The 17,290-nt window shown below is 40.9% G+C and overlaps 1 protein-coding gene and 1 long non-coding RNA gene across 2 annotated transcripts; both read right to left on the bottom strand.

Annotated features, from left to right (window-relative positions):
* Positions 1-6,350: 6,350 nt before the first annotated feature.
* LOC124263456 lies at positions 6,351-7,171 on the bottom strand. Its single transcript, XR_006894849.1, has 3 exons — positions 7,136-7,171; positions 6,877-7,033; positions 6,351-6,677 (listed from the first exon to the last, which is right to left on the bottom strand). It is a non-coding gene; the product is annotated as an uncharacterized LOC124263456 (long non-coding RNA).
* Positions 7,172-7,384: 213 nt separating this feature from the next.
* LOC124263455 lies at positions 7,385-8,385 on the bottom strand. Its single transcript, XM_046698103.1, has 3 exons — positions 8,024-8,385; positions 7,700-7,882; positions 7,385-7,586 (listed from the first exon to the last, which is right to left on the bottom strand). Exons 1-3 carry the CDS (start codon positions 8,207-8,209, stop codon positions 7,563-7,565), a joined length of 393 nt encoding a protein of 130 aa, XP_046554059.1. The 5' UTR covers positions 8,210-8,385; the 3' UTR covers positions 7,385-7,562.
* Positions 8,386-17,290: the final 8,905 nt, after the last annotated feature.

Genomic DNA, 17,290 nt, shown 5'->3' with positions numbered 1-17,290 from the left:
ACAACACCTGCAGAACCGATACCCACAACGGTAACAGAAGCAGCGGCAGCCCCGCCACCACCACCTACGACAGGAGACACGGTAGCGCCACCACCACCAACAACAACAACAACAACATTACCAAAATGGTCATCCCAATGGCGCCTGATTATTTGCCATACCTGTTTTAAAGCGTATCCTTCCAATCGCTTTGATGTCGTGCCAGGAGCAGACTTCTACATATGCCTCTACTGTGGGGGAAGGCATCATCAAGAGAGATCAGCAACAACACGATGATGTGTGCCCCGGAAAATTTATTTTTCGGGGTCTCCAGCTCCTTTGTGAATGCTAACCTGGCTGACTGATTCACATACCAACGGCCCTTTTCAGGGCCACCCACCTCGCTCGAAAGAAGGCTCCATCCAATGTGTTTTAACCACACACACACACACACACACACACTTGTCTAGCCACGCCATCGTGTCCGCCTCACCCCCCTCTCTCCCTCCCTCCCTCCTTTCCTCTCCTTTCCTCTCCCTCTCCTTCCCTCTCCGTCCCGTCCCGTCCCGTCCGCCGCTCGTCCGTTCCGCCATCTTGAAAGGCGTCTACGCTCGCGAGATCCCGCGAGACTCCACGAGATCCCGCGAGATCTCACGCGATCCCACCGGAGGGGACGCCATCTTGAAACGCGTCCGCCATCTTGGCCCGGAGGTGACGTCATCGTCATGCGCGCGCAACCACCGGAACCGGACGTGACGTCATCGCGATGCGTGCGCACACACCGGAACCGGAAGCACCGGAACCGGAACCCGAGTGATCTCCCCCTGACCGGAAGTGACCGGATCCAAGATGGCGGCGCCCAGGGGGACCGGATGTGCCGCCATCTTGAAAAAGGGCCCAGGGTGACGTTGCACACTACTGAGGGATGTTGTTGGTTTTTATGGAGAAATGAGATCGGACAGATATTGAGGTACATTTCCAGAGAGATCTGAAGGTGAGAATACCGAGTTTAAATTTGATGCGCTGTAGAATGAGCATCCGGTGAAGGTCCTTTAACACAGGGGTGGTGGAGCTGACCCGGGGAGAGATTGACTGTGTTACTGCTGTATTCTTGATCCGTTGAAGTCTATCAATACTGTCTTGTCATCACCAGTGAGGGGACAAGGATAACAGCTGACTCCTTTGTGTGTAGCTTTCGGATGTTTCCAATGTTTCGGAGGAATAGGTATCATGTCTTGTACAGGTTGGTAATGTGCTGGTCCAATGACAACTAGGCCGCCTCTGTGGTTTATTGGTTAGAGCGTCCGCCCGGAGAGCGTTAAAATATGGTACTTGTTGGTCCCTGCCTGGCGCTCGGCATTAATGGGTACAACCAGGACTGGTCGGCTCGGAGTCAGTATAATGTGTCTGAGTGGGGTATTCATGCTTCACTGCGGCATGGTATGTCAGTGGGCTAGCACTATAAAACCAGCTTCAGTCTGGGCTAGTACAAGCAGCCGCACATACACATACACACGCATGACCGTCGTCATATGAGCGAAATATTCTCAAGCACGACGTTACACCCAATTTCACCTCACCTCCAATGACAACTCCAGATAAACAGTCACGCCAAGGTCCCTAACACTGTTAAATAGTAGAACTGAGGTTTTGCCAAAGTGAAACGACTTGATGTTGGTCTGTTTTCGGCGAGCTGTAGTCCCTACCAGAAAACACTCCTCGTTGAGCTTCAGCTTAACAGAAAAAATAACTTGGCTTCCGCAATTCAGAAACCTGATGAAAAGTGGACTGAAACTGAAGTTTCCACCTAGAATCCAGTGAATATCCGTTCTTTTCTAAGGGTTTCCGCAGTGTTTCAGTTACCAACAACCCGACATAGTTTCAGTTACAATTTTCAGTTTCAGGTTCACAGGTTTTCATACACGTTTCCATTGAGCCAATTTTAAACATTCTTATGTATTCATATTATACACTCTTGTTTAAAACAATAAACGCAATTTGTTATAATCACAACGTTTACATAGAGAACAACAGAATTTATAACAGGATTCACTGTTTTATTTTCATAACATGAATATGAATTCGCATTTAAGACAAATAAAGATCATACATACAACTAATAATATAGCACTAAATAACAGATCAAAACATTTATGGGATAACTTAATCCAATTCACGAAATCATATATCATTTATAACAAGGTAGTACTATCATCAGTTAAACTTTCATTCAGTTATTATTTTGAAATAACTCTTGCACGCCTTGACAGTCAGCCACACATTCTCTGTCACAACTATCGCCAAACATTCACTATGATATACATCATGCAATAACACAACATATAGCTTGCAATACAAAAAACAAAACAATAAAAATTATATTATGAAATTGAAAATAAATTCAAATAAATTGCAGGATCTGGTCAGTTAGTTACTAGCCCACTAAGGGACATCCATTTGTTACTTTGGTTGGATGTCTCATCCTCGTTTTCATGTTGGCCTTGGCTAGGGCAGTGGCGGTGCAGATTCTTTCCAAGTCCAGTGTCGTCGTGTATGCCCTAAGCTTGCTGGACTCCCAGACAAAGGGGGCGGAATGCAACAAATTGACGTCATCTTCGTCACTCACGACTGGTGATGTCATGTCTATGGTGAGTGTTGTCGCTACCTTTATCTTTCATCTATCTGCCCCATCGATAGATGCTAGTCTTTTTTGGCGCTGTGCAAGTTTCTGAAAATGGCAGGTAATAATGAATTACTAGGTTATTTCAATAAATTACACAAACATCACTCAACAGAAAATTGCCAATGCCAAGGATAATTAAAATAAGTAATCCAAAATGAAGTTTGAATAAAAATAAGAACCAAATTGAACATCCACACTTTGCATTGTTTTTCGCAAAACTTAAATTATTAAATTCATCACACTTCATTGATAGAATGGAATATCCTATTTTCTAAAGAGGACACAAAATCTATAAAAACTTTGCTCTGGAGTTACATGCTTGCCAGACAAGAGGTTGTAATATGTTATATATATCTGAATATTTCTATAGTAAATAGGTACTAGATTTTCATGGCATTGCCATGTAATACTGTATTCAATCTATTACAGTTCGTATTGTTGAGTGAGTGAGTGAGTTAATATTTATCGTCACATCGGCAATATTTCAGCCATATCGTGACGAGAACAGTTTATAATTATATTAAAGATCAATATATTTCTTTGAGAGGCATTTTAGAAGTTGTGAAGATGAAGGAAAACTGATTTGTATGGATAGTCAACTTCTTTATTGCAATGAGTGCGACGTTTCGGTGTAGGTACTAACACCGTTATCAAGCAAGTGATACAACAACTGAAGCAAGGAGAACATATACATAGCTGTATAGTGAGTATATACAATTAACAAGGTTGATGTACATTGGATATTTGATAAGTGATTACAGCAGAGGAGGTTGATGTACAGAGTGATTGATTGTGATTAAGGTTGAGTTTATACAATTGTTGAGTTGACGTACAATACTTGTGATTACAAGCACAACGGAGGGAGCATGGAAGCCAGATGGACAAAGGAGGTAGGGAAGGATTACTGGTGGTGGTGTTTGATTAGGTGGTGATAGGCTGACGAGATGAAATAACCTTGATCTCGATTCATGGTGGGGTTGTGGCGTTGGATGTTTATGGCTTCAAGGAGTTTCCTAATTTTGTAGTCTTGTCGGTTGATTTCTAGGATATCGATGTTGTTCCATAGGATGGCATGGTCAGGGTTGGCTTGGGTGTGGTCAGCTATGGCGGATTTGGAGTCGTTTTTCTGGACTGACGCTTTATGTTCCTTGATTCGTAGTGGGAGCGGGCGGGATGTTTCACCAATATAGAAGTCTCCGCATTTCCAAATCCGTACATTTAGAAGTCAATAACACAAGACTTCACCTGATGAAGTAAGCATTCACTCTGAAACGTTTTTCTCATAATAGGGACGTTGACATCTATAAACCTTGTCTCTGTACCATTCATTGGAAATTATGAACTATTTATAATGAAAGTCACAACAGATCAAGGGGTCAGTTTGGTTGCAATTTCAAACAGGTGTGACGTTAAGCCTTGATTGTTCCAATTTGAAATCATGATTATTAAGTTTACCGGTTATTCAAGTCCATTTGCAAATGGAACTTTAGTATGTTTCATTTTGTGAAAATGTATGTAGGGAAGCATAATAATGAATTATCCAAAATGAAATTATGTCTGTTTCGTAGTACCATAAACACATACCTTCAATAAGCGAGAGTGATCTTTTCTCCAGGATAAGTCATGATAAAAGTTTTCTCACAACAGCCTAAATGAACTAAACAAATACATTAAATATAACAAATACATTATATACAAATAATCATATTCAATAAACATTTACTAAAGGTATCTATGTACCATAGTAAGCACAAATCCAATGTTATGCACTTGTAAAATTATCTTATTATTATATTTATTTTCTAAATAGACTTATTTTACTCGGGTTATAGCTAAAATGGCACCAAATGTATTTGGCGAAAACGGCACCATATTGGCGAAAACGGTGAGTGAGTGAGTTAATATTTAACGTCACCTCTGCAATATCTCAGTCATATCGTGACGAAAACTATTTATACAATAAAAAGTGAAAACAATTTGAAGATTAAACCTGTCGACGATGGACAGTAAAAACACCAGAGAATCACAGATATGAATATAAAACTAGCAAGCAAAGCTAAAACATTCCAGTTGAAGAAGACAATACATTATAAAACACGGGCTATAGATCGCCAACAACTAAACGGATTTCTGAGCTAAAACGGCGCCATATATGAAAAACAAAGTATGAATTCGAATTTTATGTTCTATTTCATTTCATTATAACATTAGCAAAATTATATCAACATGTATAAAACATTGAGGTTCATTTCATTGACATTTCTGGTGTCCCCCCGTCGTGGTAAAAGCTGGCATATCAAAACCATAACTCACTCACTCATTTTATAAAACAACAAGATTAGAAAGTTGATAACAACAGCACCGTCAACATAACAGTGAGTGAGTGAGTGAGTTATTATTTAACGTCACATCGGCAATATTTCAGCCATATCGTGACGAGAACATTTGAGATTGAAATGGAATATGTGTATGATATAAAAAACCTGCCAACGAAGGGCAGTAAAACAACTAGAATATCACAGATATGTATGTAAAACCAGCAATTAAACTAAAATATGTTAATTTGAAATGACAATACAATATAAAAACGGACTATAGATCGCCAATAACTGAAGGTAGATCACCATACTAGGAACCATGGGGACTTACATTACTTTTGCTACCTACATGGATCCTAGTTGGATTTACACCATCCCTTCAGCCATTGGCGACAGAAGAGAAAATCTAGCCATAAATCAAAAGCACACATATTCTACGATTAAAAACGTGGTAAGCCTAAATTTACTCTAAATGTGTTGGGACTTACGTACCCTCTCAGGAGGACAATAATTTTACAATACTTCAACCCCCTTTGAGGATACAGCCACTAACAATCTCAGTTGCTAATCTAAACTACCAATAATAAAATATATATCTATTTACAAATCACTCAACAAATCTAATTTTTTAAAAATGCAAGAATTAAATGAGAACTGACATTATTAAAAAGATCCTTCAGAGTTTTGGATGTGAAATAGATATCCCTTGTGATGGAATATTCAATGCAGTCAAGCAAGACATGCTTGACTGTGATTCTTTCATCACAAGGGATACAAAACGGAGGATCTTCGCCTTTAAGCAAATATTCATGGGTATATCTAGTATGGCCAATGCGACATCGCCGCATAATGACCTCTTCAAATCTGGACTGACAACCCAAGTAGGTGTAACCAATGTAGGGTTTTATTGCATGTAATTTATTAATACCTACTTGGGTGTCCCACTTCTTCTGCATTAGATCGCGGATGTATGCTCTAATGCTGGCTTTGTAATCAGAGTAAGGAATAAGAAGTGGTGTCACAGATTGGTTGAGTGCTGCCTTAGCAGCAAGATCGGCCATTGTATTCCCAGAAATGCCAACGTGGCTGGGTAACCAACAAAAGACGATGTCGCATTGGCCAGTAGCAAGTTCATTGTACAATTCAATAAGTTCTAACAAAAGTGGATGTTTACAGGATAAGTTTTTAATAGCCTGAAGACAAGAAAGAGAATCTGAAAAGATGATATATTGTTTATATTTACGGTGTTTATTAATATATTTAAGAGCTGTTAAGATGGCGTTTGCTTCTGCTGTAAAAATAGAGCTGTTATCTGGTAAACGAGAAGATATGGTTCTGGATCCAATGACAGTGGCACATGCCACCGTCAACATAACACATTATAAATCCCTGTAAGAATGTAAGGACTCTTTTCATGCATTGCATGAATTCACTGAAAGATTGGTCCATGGCCGGATAGCTGCACATCTTGAGAGAAGTTGTGACAGAGACATGTCACCATCCTTGAACAAATTCCACAGTTCGAATACCTCCTCCTGCCTGGCTGATGATGACTTGTGGATGTACGCCTTCAGTCTTCCTTCTTGAATGAGCCTGGTCTGGAGGGGTAGGGGGCTGGCCTCACGGTGGAGCTCTGGTATGCATGCAGAGTCCCAATGACTGCTCTCCCACCTTGTTATTCATTCGCCTGTGCCAGCCTGAACAGAAGAAAACAAATTTTTACAAAACTTTCTAAAAATTGAAACCTGACAATGCCAAAATAGTATAAGAATCAGTAATAATTTATTAATCTTTGTTTTATTAAGAAATGTATGCCTTCAACAAAGTTGTTCGTCCTGACTGCGATGTTGAAGACTGGCCAGGTGCGGGTGAATATAGGACGGGAGATCCACTTACTCTCAAAGTAGTCAGTCAGTTATCGCAGCTTGTCATGAGTGCGAACCCGATCAGATATCTTCTGGAATAGCCTTGAGACATCAGCCGCGGGAAGAAATGGGAGCGACATCAACTTTCTTACGAACTTATGAATGTCATCTTCCTCCATGTAAGCTACCTGGAATAGTACATACACATATGAATATATAAAATATATATATAAATTATATATTATCAAAATAACAATCAATGATTGAATAATTCAAAGTACCGAACGTACCTGTAGGCCCAGCTCACATTTTTGCCAAACTGCCTGTGTCAGGTGGAACAAACATCCACGGACGCGGATGTCAGGCAAAGTCTTCTTCAGGGCCTTCCAGGCAGCCTGCTCGAAATCCAGGATGACAGTCTTCACTTGCGGTTGTTTGGGGAAAGCCTCTAGTAGGCGCTAGTATACATTCACATAGTCCGATGTCATTCGCCTTGACATAATCACACGGACAAGAGGCATAATCGTAAAGTCCCTACCTGAACGCACAAAAGAATGAATAGTCAGTAGTCGATGGAACGGCTTTTTGACAATCTTTAAAGTACCGTCCATGAACCACTGCCTACTCGTACTTAAGACTTAGTGTTGTAGTTGCCGGTCAGTGGCAAACACTAGATGCCTCTCGCCTTTGTTTCCCACGTCACAACGAAAGAAGTCTTCAGGGCAGGAAGTTTTCATCCAACTGAAAGTAGAAAATAGCACCATTACACATGTATAGTTTATTTGAAATATATTTAAATATATTTAAATAATTACTGCACTGTATTTTACACAACCATATCACAAACCATTGACCTCAAAGTCTAAGGACCTAGGTTCCTTCGGACGTAGAAGCTCCCTCGTACGGTTGGCCATCCGTATTAGGGTAGCTTGGTTCTGTCGACCACCAGGCTTGTCAGGGTTGATATGTTTCTGTTGAGCTTCCTCTACAATGCTGGCGCCCGACTTGTAGATATCACCCACAGCTTTTTCCTTTGCCTTCAGAATATATAACAATTACACAGGCCGACTAATACACTACTCAATTACAGGCCGATTAATACACTGCTCAATTAAAGGCCAGTTAACAATCTACTAAATTACTGCGACTGTCAATTATTTAACACACAAAATAAATACCTCCACTCTCACTCTGATTGCTGTCAACTGGCCATGTTGGGGTGGATGACAGTGGCGGTGTTTTCCCAAACTGGATAACTGATGCAGGACATGTGGTCGTCTTGTTTCTGACAGTGCAGCGCCAGTATGTTCGAGCAGTTGTTGATTTCTGAAACAAAAACATATTATTATACACCGTGATGACATTCAACTTATTTATAGAGTATGTATTTATTAATTATACATATATTTATTATATATTACATTTATGAAGTTATATATTTAGGAAGAAGTGTCATCTGTACTTTCCCGAATGACATATGTGAATCCATATGAATCGGCGAGCTTTTTTCTTGCCTTTCTGCGAACCAGTCTCCACGATTGTGAAAACGTTATATCAGCCGTATGGGGGTCGAGGAGGGTGTTCTCTATCATGGACCGTTCACCAACTTTTGCCAAAAGTATTCGGACACTTGACTTAATATCCATAGACTTACATGTTAATATATCGTAGCATAAAAATGTTTCATTAATTTAATTTTCGTAAGATCCAAGTCAAATTTTGCACACTTGTGAGGAATCATCAGGTGATCTGATTCGGGGTTGTGATCTGGGTCCATTCGGTGCAAGTCGTGAGATAGGATAAGTACATAAATATACAATTTATATTAAAAATTCCAATTTTTGACCAGTACTTTTTTTCCGAGGACTTTCTTTTCCGAACACCGTTAACTATAGTGTTTAAGCGTGATTCCTATCTATTTAAAATATGTATGTACAGTTGTACCTATATGATATACCTTAGATTTCAGTTAGCAATTTGTTAGTAGATGATACCTTGAATATGAGTACAAAGGCAGTTAATTATCATTACCACAATTTGCTTCAGTACACTGGAATGGCTACTATTTACTGGTATCTTTTCCAATCAATAATGTCTACGTAAATCAAATAACTGACAATGTCCAACGGAAGAAATAATATATGCTACATACCTTTTGTTTGTGATTGTGAAAACAATTGTTTGGTTACATCTACAAAAAGTAGCCGTTCTAATTTATAATTTCATTGTTATCAGATGTACCACTGTGACCTGCCTGCATTTGAATATGCATGCGTGTGTTATTTTTGCAGTGTGTTACTAGGCATTGTATGTATTGTCTGTGTGGGATGATGAAGATGGCATCGATGTTGTGGTAGACATCAACCAGGACTCTTCACATTCACCAACATACATCTAAAGCAGAGCAAAAAAACTTGTACACCGTTTGTTTGCGGTTGTGGCCTGGCTCAAGCCTTGTTGTAACCAACTTGGTTATATTTCCCCTTTCTAGAGATCTCTGTGTGGCAAAACAAATGTCTCAACTCATGCCCTGCTTCATATATACCAATCAGAGGATCGCTGCCTGTTCAGTATGAGTGCAACAGAAGCTTCATGATTGTCAGCGAGTTGCCAAGTCTTTACTATGATAGTGTGTATATGTTAAGATACATTAACACAGCTTTGAAATCTAGTTAATACATACCACAGCAAGTAGGTTATGCTTGTACGAGTCGGACTCATTTCACCACCTGCATACACATTTTGTGATGTTTTGACATTTTGATAATTTTGCATATTCATATAGAAGTTGTGTTCTGAAATGCTGAAGATTCCCTCTTGATGTGCCTTCTGATACGCTCACGCGCGCGCACATACATACACAATGCTTTGATTTGTTTGCTGAGTTCTATTGAAATGTGAGCTATTCAAAATAATGAAACAGCTGAATCATAACATTTACTGTGTTACTGTGTTTGGGTTTTTGTTGTTTGCATATAAAATGTTATAAATGGTAACAGACAAACAGACAAACATTCACAATTGAAAAGTTCTGTCTGAAGAAAGCGAATGTAACAGTAAGTAGATATAATCCCCGAATGGAAAAGCACCAAGCTAAGCTTGTCATTTCATCTCAGCTGCTGAAACCACTAGACTCGTCAGTTTCCGGGTACAGAAATCCAGCGGAAACCTACATTACCCAGTATTCACTAGGTTTCCGCAACAGCGGAAACTAAGTTCTTGTGCTATAAACTCACGACGCCAGTTTCAGTTGTGAAAACATGACGGAAACCTTGACTTGTTAGGGGGGATGTTTGGGATTTAATTCAGGGCATGGACCATAATACGTGTATCTAATTGCAGTATACGTGTTATTTTATTCTTTACCTAATTGGATTCAAATCGCCAATGGTTGATGGGGTGCTATAAGTCCAGCTAGGGGCCATGCAGGTAGCCGATGCATTGTAAGTCCCCATTGCGTCTTGTTTGGTAATCTACTTACGATGTACTGACTGACTGAGTTTTGGTTTTATGCCGCTTTTAGCAATATTCCAGCAACATCACGGCGGGGGACATTTGAAATGGGGTTCACACATTGTACCCATGTGGGGATTCGAACCCGGGTCTTCGGCGTGACGAGCGAACGCTTTAACCACTAGGCCACCCCACCGCCCCACTTACAATATAGAGCCCGTTTATATTTTGTATTGTTCATGTTATAATATCGTGTTATGATAGCACGCTAGTTTTACTTGATATCTGTGATACGCTTGTAGCTGTATTCGTCATCATCAACAGGTTTTTAATTCTGGTGTATTGATCTTTAATATATTTATTAATCGTTCTCGTCTCGATGTGGCTGGGATATTGCTGATTTGACGATAAATATGAACTCACTCACTGGAAGATTTCAATGTATCTAAATAGGTTAACTTCCACGCCACTGCTCAAATTCAATACAAAGATATTGCTGACAGCAAATTATTGTCAGAGCACATTGTGTTGGGCTTGTACTGGACAGAAAAATATAATACAATTACGACCAGTTTAACAATAAATAACACCGCCATGAATTAGTCTCTATCATCTAATCTACTATTGTGGATTTCCGATATGGTAGCTGTTTACAACAACAGGCTGAAATACATGTTTGTACCAGCTGGAAATTTCGAACGGCTTTATTCCAATGTCATTCAATCTACTGAATTTACAGGAAATGTCATTGGAATCGCAAATCACTGATTTGGGTATACTTACTGATCTTATGTTTCTCGATTTGAAATTGATATGCTATGCCTTTACAGACTGTCACTCAGCCAGCGATTAACTAAAACGGGCTCACTGGTTGCTGTAAAAGGACTATCTTCAGCATATGATAAACAAGAGTCATCAAAGGATGACAAATCCCATCAGCCCACACAGATTTGAAAGAACAATTCATCTGACAGTTACTTAAAGTCCAACTTGATTCTTTCAGACTAATGTCAAAAGGTTTCCATGGAAACCTAGAAAACTAAAAATGTATAAAGTCTATAAATAGCAAAAAGCACCACTTTATGTTCTGATTCATATATCTGCCAAGTTTTCTTGAAAGATATTGAACGTTGTTTGAGTTTTCCACCGAAAACGAAGCCCGCCCCTCCCTTTTGGGACTAAGTCCAAAACGTTTCCATGGAAACACTAAAAAATAAAAGTGAAAAAAGTCTGTAAATAGCAAAAGGCACTACTTTAGAATCTCTTTGATAATTATATACCAATTATTGTTTAAAATATTAAACGATTATTTAATTATGATCAAAACAAAATGATTACGGACGGAAGGACAGTCGAGGATGGGAATAGAAACACGGCGTAATCAATATCTTGCTCGCTGTAGGTTAGACATTCCTGGTTGTAAAACATTCATGAACACAGTAAATAATTCTGGAGACAGGATACAACCTTGTATGACTCATCTAACATTTAATGAGTTCCGATTTGATATGTGCCTGCATCTTAATGTGTGTTGTGTCATTCTTCCGTGTGATAACAGAATGGAGAGAGTGAGTGAGTATGATCTGTCGCGGCACTGTTGTTAACCTAAATGTTGATCACACGGATATTAGTGACTTGTAAAGAATCGAAGCGCCGAATCCCCGTAAAGTATTTATTTTCAACCTGGCTGGATGAGTGAGTGAGTTAGAACTCAAAGTCACATCAACATTATTTCAGTCATGTTGTGACTACGAATTCTAAATACCCGTGAAGGCCCGGGTTAGAATGAGTCTTCAGTAACCCATGCTTGTCGTCAGGGGCGTCGAACGGAACGGGTGGTTACGCTTGGTTGACACATGTCATCGGTTCCCATTTGTGAAGATCGATGCTCATGATGTTGACCACTGGATTGTACGGTCCAGACTCGATTATCTACAGACCGTCGCCATATAACTGGAATATTGCTGAGTGCGGCAAAAATACAAAAAAACCCAACTACTTAATGATATGTACATACCTGTCAATATAACTTAAACACGTGTTGGGTGGGATTGAGGTCAAGTGATGTATTTGGCCACCCCTTGACGTTAATAGCCGGACATTTAGCCATCTGCAGGTTCCTTTGTACCCAGCCTAGATGTTCGGTACTGATCATCTCTGTCAAAATCGTCCCAGCATAAGGCCGTCGGGCATGGAGGTGGTCTGGAAAGTCACGCGGCTACCTTAACACTGGCTGTCGTTGCGATCGTAAAAAGATTACACAAATGACGTCATCGGTATGTGACGTCATACGTGGCCAGAATGGAGAATGCATATTCACATCTTTGAAGGGCATTTAGATGTGGAATGCATAAGATGACCTGACGAAGGAGCAAGCATACACTCCGAAACGTCGTGTTTCACAATAATGAAGTTGACATCCATAAATCTTGCTTTTCTTATGCATATTCACGTTCAACATTTCTAAGACTTGACATGATAATTGTTTATTTCTCAAGGATTGTTAACGTGTTGGGTATTTTCTAATCACCAGCAAATTCTGCACACGTGTCTGTGGTAAGACACTTCAAGTTCTAGCCGAGTGACCCCGAACACGTGCATGTTCCCGTTTTCACAAAAGAGCGTGTTGCATGCAAACTGCGCAATTCACAGATAAAATTGCCAGATGCGTCAGATTCAACCTGGCCATTATGGTATTCGTCCATATTAACAACTTAACTATATCTATATATAGTCAATAAGATTCATATCTCCAAATTGGGCGGTGTGGTAGCCTAGTGGTTAAAGCGTTCGCTCGTCACGCCGAAGACCCGGGTTCGAATCCCCACATGAGTTCAATGAGTGAAGCTCATTTCTGGTGTCCCCCGCTGTGATATTGCTGGAATTTTGCTAAAAGCGGCGTAAAACCAAACTCAGTCAGTCAGTCATATCTCCAAATGTGGCGTCTCTTTTTTGTTCACAGGTTCTTATTTGGACTTTTTATTTCATATGTGCATGAATACAGACTTGATCCCGTCACTATGTGGCTGGAATAACGCCGATGTGACGTAAAACCCAACTCAACCCAACTCAACTCATCTCAACTGCGTGTTTTATGTTCTTGTGTATTCCTCTCAGATGGAAAATACATTGTCACCAAATATCAACTTCAGTTTTGTTTTTCTTTTATCCAAGGTAAAATATGCAACAGCCATATTGCTGTTGTGTATGTGGAGTTGACTTGTAATCTATGCCAGACGATTGACTGAGCTTGATCCGCCTGAAAACATTAAGTTCTCACCCTAGCTAAAGCCATGGTAACAGTATCACAGTGACTGCTTTAGGAGTCTAATCAGGATGCCACATGAGTTACATGTTAACCGATTGGAAATATCCAGTAGTTCTAAGTTTATAGGTGAGGTGAAATTGGGTTTAACGTCGTGCTTGAGAATATATCGCTCATATGACGACGTGCATGCGTGTGTATGTGTATGTGCGGCTGCTTGTACTAGCCCAGACTAAAGCTGTTTTTTTAGTGCTAGCCCACTGAGATACTATGCCGCAGTGAAGCATGAATACCCCACTCAGACACATTATATACTGACTCCGAGCCGACCAGTCCTGGTTGTACCCATTAATGCCGAGCGCCAGGCAGGGACCAACAAGTACCATATTTTAACGTCTTTTGGTATGACGCGGTCGAACCCGCGACCTTCCGCTCTCCGGGCGGACGCTCTAACCACTACACCACGGAGGCGGTCCCTAAGTGTATAGGAGCATTGAGACCACTATTGCCACAGACATCATAATCGATAAACATTATTTACATCGTCCGCAAACATTCTCCAGAAATTGTTCTTCAAAGCAACATGAGTGAGTGTGAGTTTAATTTTACGCCACAATTACCAGTATTTCAGATGTTGTTTTACGCCGAATTGTGGACTCAATAGGGTTGGTAGGATGGTTATTGATAAACGCTGCGTTGTAGACCCATCAGGTCTGGATTGGTTGGATGGTTGTTGATAAACGCTGCGTTGTAGGCCCATCAGGTCTGAATTGGTTGGGTGTTTGTTGATAAACGCTGCGTTGTAGACCCATCGGTCTTGATTGGTTGGATGGTTATTGATAAACGCTGCATTGTAGACCCATCGGTCTTGATTGGTTGGATGGTTATTGATAAACGCTGCGTTGTAGACCCATCAGGGCTGGATTGGTTGGATGGTTATTGATAAACGCTGCGTTGTAGACCCATCAGGTCTGGATTGGTTGGATTGTTGTTGATAAACGCTGCGTTGTAGACCCATCAGGTCTGGATTGGTTGGATTGTTGTTGATAAACGCTGCGTTGTAGGCCCATCAGGTCTGGATTGGTTGGGTGTTTGTTGATAAACGCTGCGTTGTAGACCCATCGGTCTTGATTGGTTGGATGGTTATTGATAAACGCTGCGTTGTAGACCCATCGGTTTTGATTGGTTGGATGGTTATTGATAAACGCTGCGTTGTAGACCCATCAGGTCTGGATTGGTTGGATGGTTATTGATAAACGCTGCGTTGTAGACCCATCAGGGCTGGATTGGTTGGATTGTTGTTGATAAACGCTGCGTTGTAGACCCATCAGGTCTGGATTGGTTGGATTGTTGTTGATAAACGCTGCGTTGTAGCCCCATCAGGTCTGGATTGGTTGGATGGTTATTGATAAACGCTGCGTTGTAGACCCATCAGGGCTGGGATTGGTTAGGTGTTTGTTGATAAACGCTGCGTTGTAGACCCATCAGGTCTGGATTGGTTGGATGGTTATTGATAAACGCTGCGTTGTAGACCTATCAGGTCTGGATTGGTTGGATTGTTGTTGATAAACGCTGCGTTGTAGACCCATCAGGTCTGGATTGGTTGGATTGTTGTTGATAAACGCTGCGTTGTAGCCCCATCAGGTCTGGATTGGTTGGATGGTTATTGATAAACGCTGCGTTGTAGACCCATCAGGGCTGGGATTGGTTAGGTGTTTGTTGATAAACGCTGCGTTGTAGACCCATCAGGTCTGGATTGGTTGGATGGTTATTGATAAACGCTGCGTTGTAGACCTATCAGGTCTGGATTGGTTGGATTGTTGTTGATAAACGCTGCGTTGTAGACCCATCAGGTCTTGATTGGTTGGATTGTTGTTGATAAACGCTGCGTTGTAGACCCATCAGGTCTGGCTTGGTTGGATGGTTATTGATAAACGCTGCGTTGTAGACCCATCAGGTCTGGATTGGTTGGATTGTTGTTGATAAAAGCTGCGTTGTAGACCCATCAGGGCTTATATGGTTGGCTGGTTGTTGATAAACGCTGCGTTGTAGACCCATCAGGTCTGGATTGGTTGGATGATTATTGATAAACGCTGCGTGGTAGACCCGTCAGGTCTGGATTGGTTGGATTGTTATTGATAAACGCTGCGTGGTAGACCCATCAGGTCTGGATTGGTTGGATGGTTATTGATAAACGCTGCGTTGTAGACCCATCAGGTGTGGGATGGTTGGATTGTTGTTGATAAACGCTGCGTTGTATACCCATCAGGGCTGGGATGGTTGGCTGGTTGTTCTCGTCTAACGGGATCGGGTGGTCACGCTTGGTTGACCAATCAGGTCTGGATTGGTTGGCTGGTTGTTGATAAACGCTGCGTTGTAGACCCATCAGCGATGGGTTGGTTGGCTGCTTGTTAATCGCCGTATTATACACCCATCACAGCCTGATTGGTTTGTTGGTTAATAGCGCAATCAGCAATATTCCAGCTATCTGGCGGTGGTCAGTAGGTAATCGAGTCTTGACAAGACAATCTGGTGATCAACAGCACACGCATCCTTCTGCGCAACTGGGACACGATTACATGTAAATTACCACTTACCGGGCTTAACCACCCAAACCCTTCAGTCGCCTGTTACAACAAGCATTAACAAGATTAAGGCGTACAACAATATGTGGACAGTAATGAATCACAACGCAGTCTTTTGAGTGAACTTCGCTGTCTTACTAAGAATGATAACTGCCAGATCGAATCTGTAAGCTCTATAGAGCAAACATACCTGAGAATGAAACTCCCTGTTTCATAAGCTGTAATTTTTATTCAGACATGTGGAAAAAACAACTTTATTTGATCCATTATTTCTTATTATGTACCTTACTGACCAGACTATATTTCTCGTGCGGAATGAAAACTTTGTTAAACCCTGAGCCGCACTCGTATCACTAATCTTTAGGCGCCGAAAAAAACCCCTCACATTTTTTTTATTTTTGGTTTTGGTTGTATGTTTACTGGGTGTGGGTATTGTGTTATTGTATGTATGTGATGCTACCTGTTGCCTTGTAAACACAATGTCTGCATTGTGTAATTTTACGTTTTTAAATGTTTTCCTTAGCCTTTTTGTATCATAGGCCTGTGGGATGGGTGTCTGTATGGTATAATATCAAGCTATATCTCTCCATTACAGCGCCCGTGACATCTAATGAAGGTAATCTTGTTCATTTTCTTCGTTATTCTAGAAATAAATAAGACTGATTTTGTTGGAATCGGGTACTGGTAAGCTGGGAATGGATTGTGTTTGTATAACGCCGCACTCATCAATATCATAACTATATGGTCGAGTCTGGGCCAGACAATCCAGTGATCAACTGCATGAACATCCATCTAAGTGATGAGGATACGATGGCATGTTGTCAATCAAGTCAGCAAACCTGACCAGCTAGTCCTGTCAGTGACATCTTGTTTAACGCCACATTGAGTAATATTCTAGCTATGTGATCGAATCTGGACCAGACAATCCAGTGGTCAACAGCATGACCATCCGTCTAAGTGATCAGGATACGATGAAATGTGTCAACCAAGTCAGCAAGCCTGACCACCTAGTCCTGTCAGTGACATCTTACGACAAGCATGGTTGGTAAGGCTAATTCTAAGACAGACCTTCACGGGTGACCTGGGATAGGATTAATATCACACTGGAGGATGTGGAATAACAACTCAAATACACACGTGTC

Source organism: Haliotis rubra, unplaced genomic scaffold, assembly GCF_003918875.1.
Source record: "Haliotis rubra isolate DU_JTF1 unplaced genomic scaffold, ASM391887v1 Scf883, whole genome shotgun sequence".
Classification (NCBI taxonomy): domain Eukaryota; kingdom Metazoa; phylum Mollusca; class Gastropoda; order Lepetellida; family Haliotidae; genus Haliotis; species Haliotis rubra.
The sequence above is the reverse complement of the archived record's forward strand: the minus strand, read 5'-3'. Positions and strand labels throughout refer to the sequence as shown.

Coding starts and splice junctions, on each gene's coding strand:
- LOC124263455 (XM_046698103.1), bottom strand. CDS start 8,209: ATGTCATCACGGTGTATAATAATATGTTTTTGTTTCAGAAATCAACAA. Junction 7,883..8,023: donor CAATCAGAGTGAGAGTGGAG/GTATTTATTTTG, acceptor TATATTCTGAAG/GCAAAGGAAAAAGCTGTGGG. Junction 7,587..7,699: donor CTAGGTCCTTAGACTTTGAG/GTCAATGGTTTG, acceptor TTCTACTTTCAG/TTGGATGAAAACTTCCTGCC.